Source organism: Acanthisitta chloris, unplaced genomic scaffold (assembly GCF_000695815.1).
Source record: "Acanthisitta chloris isolate BGI_N310 unplaced genomic scaffold, ASM69581v1 scaffold1562, whole genome shotgun sequence".
Lineage (NCBI taxonomy): Eukaryota > Metazoa > Chordata > Aves > Passeriformes > Acanthisittidae > Acanthisitta > Acanthisitta chloris.
The window spans coordinates 111,475-118,648 of NW_008661987.1; the positions used below are offsets into that span (position 1 = coordinate 111,475).

The following is a 7,174-nucleotide window of genomic DNA, read 5'->3' on the forward strand; positions in this document are numbered from 1 at the left end:
TGCAGCAGCCATTATTGAGAATGACTAGTGCACCACTCAGGTACATGACCTATTGAACTCAGCAATAAAAATACATTGGTTTTTTTGATGATTAGATAAGTGAGCTTGATATGTGAAGCCAACAATGTCCAACTAAATGGAGCTGCTAACATTCCTCTTTTAAGATGGATTCCTACATGAAAAGTTTTCTGTCTAGCTGAGCTACCATAAAGGCCTCAGCATGTAAGTAAAAAAGTAGAAAGGCAAACAAACAAAACCCATCCACTAATAACCTTGAAGATTGATTCAAAACTGGTATATTAGCACACACACAAAAAAATCCAGTCATTCCAATGGAACTATTTTCTTCCTATCCATTACATATTTATAAGTCATGAACCAGATAGTAAGGAATTCTGGCAGCTGTCAAATGCCTGTTTTCCTATGTAACATAATGAAATTGTTCTCCAAGTGGTGAAACAGATGCGGCATTTTTCCACTCTCACCTGCCTTATTTAGACAGTAAGCAAGTTAGAAACTATCAGCTAGGAAATAAATCTTGGAACATCATCTTGAGGAATTTAACTAATACACATGAGCAATGAGGCTTAGCTCTCCATAGAGACACACGCACCAAAAAAAAAAACACAAAAAAACCCCCAAAAAACCAAGAAAAGCAAGCAAACAAAAACTTCCCATTTAGCTACTTGAAGGTAAGCCCTGATACAATACTTACTACTGAAAAGTAACAACATTCAAGTCAATTAATCTTTATTCAGGGTCAAATTAAGCACACAGGACACAGGAGGGGTGCTGATGCACACATAGGAAATGAGAACACTAAATATTTGTCAGAATTTGTCAAAGACATCAAACAATATCACTGTTAGATTTAGCATTTATAAGCCTATTGTAGAGATTTATTGAGAATAATTTTCTAAAATTATCATCATGGAGTCTATGCCTCAGAAAAAATATGCATATCTAACTACATATTGATGTTTACACTTAGAAAAGGACTCTTGGAAACCTTTTTTTTTTTTACATTACTTGACGTCACACAGAAGTGCTACTCCACGCAATACCCAGTGCTCTGGAGGCTGACGAGTTTTAAGATCCATAGCAGCAATGTAATTCTTATCTGTTCGACTGGTCTTTTTGTAGACAGGACATGAATACAGACGTGGATCTTTTGCAGCTGAAAAGACAGAAGAGACATAAAAAGCAATTAAACTAGGGTGAAAAAACAGGGCCCTAAGGGACTGGTCATAAGGCAAATGGAAAATTGAATAGCACACTGCTCTCCATCATCACCAAGGAACACTTCTACTTGATTTTCACACTGTTCATTACTCTGCTATTGCCAGCTGAAGGCCATACACGGCTTGAAATATCTGTAGGTTTAAGATTTAATATCAGCACCTAGGCACTGGATGTAGTAAGATATGTAAATGGACACTCTAGAGCGATTAGTGTTCTTATTAGTTCAATCTGCCCACTGAATATTACTTCTTCTCAATATGTCAAAATTAAAAATGCACTATTTTGAACAATCTATTTTGAAATGCTTTCAGTATCTGAGGGTACAAGTCATCAACTACTTCACCGCAAAATTAAAACAGTAATTTAGCTACGTTCAATACTTCAGTGTTCATTATTTAGTATGTTGGTGGTTGATCATGCCTTTTATAAAAGATCAGCTATGCAAAATATGTGAGCAAGCTTTGCTTTTAGAGGTGGAATGGTTTTCAACAGACATTTCCAATTTTATGTTCTGCAATGGATAGTTCTATCCTATTTTACATCCCTGTTCAACAGCATTTCCTATTTTATATGCAAACCCCACCACATTTACATAAATTATACATTTTCACATAACAGCACTGTCTGTCCGCCCCATAAGTTTCTTTTCCATTCTTACATTCCTTTTCTGCCTCAAACACAAACACCTTCCACCACTCCACCTCTTGCTTGCTTCTGTTAGCTCAAAAACAGTCTTGTACAGGAAAAAAAAGCATTTTTATAAATATACACATTACATATGTAACACATTATCTATAAACACCTTACATAAGATATACATGGGGGTTATATATATATATGTTGTGTATACATACTTGTATGTTTTATATACATAAATTACATTCATTTTTGGCACGTGGGAAAGAGGTTATTTGGGTTAGGTTACAGAGGCTACAGAGGTTACAGAGTTTATGTATAAGAATGCTGCTGTTCTTAATCTAGGACACATATTTTCAATATGTACAGCCCACCTGTAAATGGATTAAAAAGTTATTAACACCAGTAAGAGCAGAAGGTAGAGACCTATCTAAATATTAGAGAAAAAAGTGCCCAATATCAACTATCAAGGAAGCCTGAAAACACATTTTATACAGAAGTCTGGGAAGTCTCTCCCATTGAAAAAGATTTGATATGTATGCAATGAATAGCAACAGCCTCATGAAATCCCTGCAGCCCAAAAGATTTCCATGAAGTTAAATAAAAAGTTACAGTGAATTCTACTGAAATAACATCCTTTACAATACAATTACTTACTGTTATTCTCTGCATATATCCTTATAACTGGCATCATCTCAAAGAGCACCTTGGACTTAGATTCAGTCAGTCTCATGTTTCTTCTGTCCCAAGCAGCTCCTTCCAAATACAGTCCATACACATAGACACCTTCTGAGGGAGGGCTTGTGATATCATCCTTCATCCATTTAGTGACTTCATTGCACAGCACTACACTGTCAAGAGCCCATCCTTTGTTAGCCCGTGTTATTTCCTGTCCAAACCAGACAAAAGTAGGGAGGTTACATTTTAAGATGTGCATGGAACCATTTTTCCCAGCAATTATTAGAAATAAATTTGTATGGTCATAATATATCCTCTTCAGCACACAATTTTTTATTATATCCATGTTTACAGCAGTTTGACTTCTCTCTATGGCAGCAATGGCATGGCACTACAGGAAAGCTTTCAGTACTTTATTCACCATATTCAATTTTCAATCTTTCCATTATATACAATATCTTTAGACCACACCACGTAACACAACCACTGAATGCCAATGGTAACCAGCTCTTGCAAACACGAAAATTTCATAGATTTGTTAAGATGAGAAAACATTAATTGTATGTGCTAAGTGAAACGTTTTCTGTGGTCACCTTCCTTTTCCTGCACCTATAGTCTTCATTAGCTGTATTCCTATTAATGAGTAAGAGCTCACTCAGCTCTAAAGCTATGTAAAGAGAATGCAAAAAAAAAAAAAAAATCCAAACTGGAGAACACTTGAAGATAGAAATGCTTAAGATACATACTTCAAATTTAGTCTGTTAGTTAATGCACTGGACACCACTCCTTTATCTTGCCCAGTTCCTTACTAATCCAGGCCATTAAGTGGCAAACCAAAGTTTTATCCTGGTCTTGCAAAAGACTTCCACAACCTTTGTTTCAAGTAATTGGAATTAATGTTTGCCCCATACTGCAGTGAACTAGATGCTTTAGAAGAACAGAAGGTGTATAATTCAATGATCATTCGGGCTCTTCATCTTTCTCATTTCTATTTATTTCACCAGACAGCAAATTCCAGAAAGTCACTTCTGTATTTATTTGAGATATCAGGTTGTTACATATCCACAGTTTCCTTTTATGGAACCAGAAATTCTGTAGATTCCAACTGTTTTGGATCCTGCTACCAAAACTTCACCAAAAGTTAGGGTCCAAAAGAAAAATCCAGTTTAGGACTGTTTACTCAAAAGAAATAACTTGTTATGTAATTCCAAGGCTATCTGTCTGAAAGTCAGAACTTCAGATTATACTACCCAAACCTCAGACTACGAGGGGAGATTTTTCCTTCTCCACAAATCTTCATTCTTTCCACCAAAACTTTAGTTTTTTTTCCTGAGGTTCCACTCAAGTATTCTTTTCCAATTTTACACGTTCCAGACAATTTTCGTCTCCAATATGTCCCTTTATGGTGGCCAACACAGTTAGTTATTATTTTCTCTTAAAGTAAAAAGTAGTTCACTTGTCAAATGCAACTAGCATGCTGAGCAACACAATCACCAAGTTGACAGACAAACATGAACAAATACATCAAATCTCACACTTATATGCATTAAAAAAGTCTTTCCCACTCCATGAAGAGAGATTGAATCAGCCAGTTTACTGCAGAAATTAAATGTAAGCCTAATTCTGAATAGCTTTTCTGCCCAGGCTCCAGCCAGGTAAGTACTGAACACAGACCAAAAGAGAAAGAAAAAGAGGAAAATAAATTCATGGGCTTAACAACCCATTTTACGGGATATCTCAGCGGAAACATGAGACAATACTTCTCTAGTCTACCTTAATGTTGTAAGGTAGCCTCTAGTTATTTGGGATTTGGTCAAAGCAAGAAATATATTATAACACATTAGCAGTTGATATACTGAAAATGTATGTGCAAAGGAAGAACAGTTCCCTCCGAAAATGTTAAACAGTTATGCAGTCACATATCTTCCCTAGTGACATGATGAAGTCATGTGTTTAAACACATCCTTCATCACACAGTATATTTTATTTTTAAAAGCATATAAAAACTAAGCAGAATTAGACTTTGAAAGCAATTTACCTGCCTCATTGCAGTCAAAAATCCTTGAGGATTAAAAAATCCTGCCATCCAGAAACAGTTTGGTCGACCTTCAAAAATCCACTTGTAAAACTGGTGGTTTCTTTCTAGAAGCTCAGTAAACCAGAAACCAAGTGTACTGGAAGCCCAAGATGCCTAAAAATAGTAAACATCTCTTAAAATACCATATTCTTGTCAAGAAAAGGTAACTCCGCACTTGGTAGCAAACACCATAATACCAGCAAAGCACAGTGGAAGATCATCTTTCATATCTTAACTTTTACCCTGATGCTTAAACATTGCATCTCAATTGCATCCCACCAAAATGTGAAGCAAATTCTTTCTCTGTTTAAATTCGTGCCTACCATTCCATTTAGACACAGTTAATGCTCTTTGTGGTAACAGCCCATTTTCTGACATTTTTGCAAAGTTAGATAGCTGTGTAACATAGGAAAAAGCATTGTATACATGTCTTTCTAATATCAATGTCAATACATCAAGATAACAGGATTTGTACCAAAACTATTCTGTTTTTTCATTCTTCTGAAACAAAAAAACAAACAAAAAAAAAAGCAAAGGAAAATTGAACTTGGACTTTGTGAAGATAAATGAGAATTTGTCTCTTTGAATAATTGTGCTGTGAAGCATCTGTTTTTGTCTAGGTTTTGCACCATGAAAGAGTTATGTCAGCAAAAACAAAACAAGCAAACAACAAAAAAAAAATTTCCCTATTTTTATTTCCATCAGTTGCCACTACCAGCTGTAGTTGTCACTGAAAACAATTTCTATATTGATAGGCTAGGAGCTGGGATTGTTTAGTCTGGTAAAGAGACATCTCAAAGGAGATATTATAAAAGTTTATACCTTAATGTGTGGCGAATGGAATAAGATGAAGCCAGATCCTTAGCAGTAATTGGAGAAAAGGCAATGGGCACAAGATGAAATGCAAGAAATTTCACTTAAACTAAAGGAATTTTTTTTGTTTGGTTCACTGCTGATTGGTTGATTGGTTGGTTTTTACTGTGAAAGTGATTGAACACTGGAGTGGGTTGCCCAGAGAGGTTGTAGACTCTTCATTCTGGAGACTCCTGAGAAATCCACTCTAATTGACCCTGCTTCCAGAAGAGTGGCTAAACTAGATTATCTCCAAAGGTTCTTTCCAGTATCTACTATTCTGTGAGTATATGACTACAAGTCTTCAACTCAAAGAATAGCATCAGTGTAGTCCACTAATCTGGGTGCTATTTTAAAACCCATCATCACATTTTAAATTATTTTCTTTTCTCTAGCTTTTTAGATTGCCAATATGCAACAGTTAAAATAGGAAACATCTGCATCCCCCACACTCTTTTTTTTTTCTTTATAAATGAAGGAAGGCTTGTTTTGACTGTGTTTATTTTAGCACAAAATCTATTCCAGCAGTTGCACAGTTCTGGTTAACACTTCTGAAACACAGTTTGAAAAATGTATTTACTATAAGTCTAGCAGTTTAATCTAGCACTTCAGAAATAGTGTGTTTTTTCCTTACAGAACGAGTGATGTGCACCTACTTTTTTCCAGCTAGCAGGAATCCTTCCATCATACATGCAGTCTAAAGCATCCCTCAGATTTTCACTCATAACTATTGTCCCATCAATGGCAAGTTTTAGATCAACCAGAGTGCTTCTCACTAAAGAAATAACTCTCTGCATTTGTTCAATCTCCTGTCGCAAAAATATGTTCATAGGCTGAAAAGGTCCCATGTTCTTTAGTTTCTCTTTTACCTGTAGGTAGAAAACCAAAGATCCTTCAATAGAAGTGAAAATACAAAGTTGGCTTTATGTTAAGGTTAGACCCATATATGATTGCTAAAACGTAACACTTTCAACCTCCATCGAATCTGCAAGTCAATACAGGTTTTGTTCCAAGAGAAGTCTATGATGCTGAGGATGCCTATGCTTTTAGTCTCATTCATGATTTAGTCTGTATGCCATTCTATGAGTTAATGCCATTTAAACAGCATGTAGGCTGTTTACCCTATTTCAAGGAATTCAGCTTTAATTTCAACAGACAGTTCCCAAGGTTCACTTTGCACAAACTAATCAAGAGTAATTTCCCCAGCTACTTTGCCTCAACATAGTAGTGCTATTTATCAATAATGCCTGGGAACTATCACAATACCAGGCAGTTGTGTATTCTAAACAAACTCACTGATAATCTTTTAATCAAAAGTGTAAAGTCAAATTAACACCTGCATGAACATAACTAGAAATTTTATAATGTCAACACCCTCCATTAAAAGCTGATGATCCTACATCCTCCATAGTGCAAATGACAATTTAAGCATTAAGTGGTTTAATATTTTGGAAAAAGTTCTTACAAAAGCACTTCAGCACACATTTAGTGACTTCATAATCAACATTAAGAATTTGGTCAGGCTTCTTTAAATATGTTTTTCAAGTACTGCCTGTATGAATGAATTCAGACATGCTTTCAGAGAAGTTGTTTGGGTTTGGTTTTGGGTTTTTTTAATCTATAGAGAGCAAGATGGAGCAAATGTTTTTGACAGAATTTCATTAACTCACTTCAAATGGTACATAATCA

At 35.5% G+C, this 7,174-nt stretch overlaps 1 protein-coding gene across 1 annotated transcript in view; it reads right to left on the reverse strand.

The window, feature by feature from the left end:
* Positions 1-1,025: 1,025 nt before the first annotated feature.
* Positions 1,026-7,174, reverse strand: part of LOC103798160 (dynein heavy chain 5, axonemal-like) — a gene marked incomplete at its 5' end in the record, with an annotated part of 107,827 nt that continues 101,678 nt past the window's right edge. Inside the window, 5 exon segments of the mRNA XM_009070408.1 lie at positions 1,026-1,177; positions 2,536-2,767; positions 4,595-4,747; positions 6,142-6,354; positions 7,156-7,174. The exon segment at positions 7,156-7,174 is cut by the window's right edge and continues 24 nt beyond it. Of these exon segments, the coding sequence (XP_009068656.1) occupies positions 1,026-1,177; positions 2,536-2,767; positions 4,595-4,747; positions 6,142-6,354; positions 7,156-7,174 (769 nt within the window).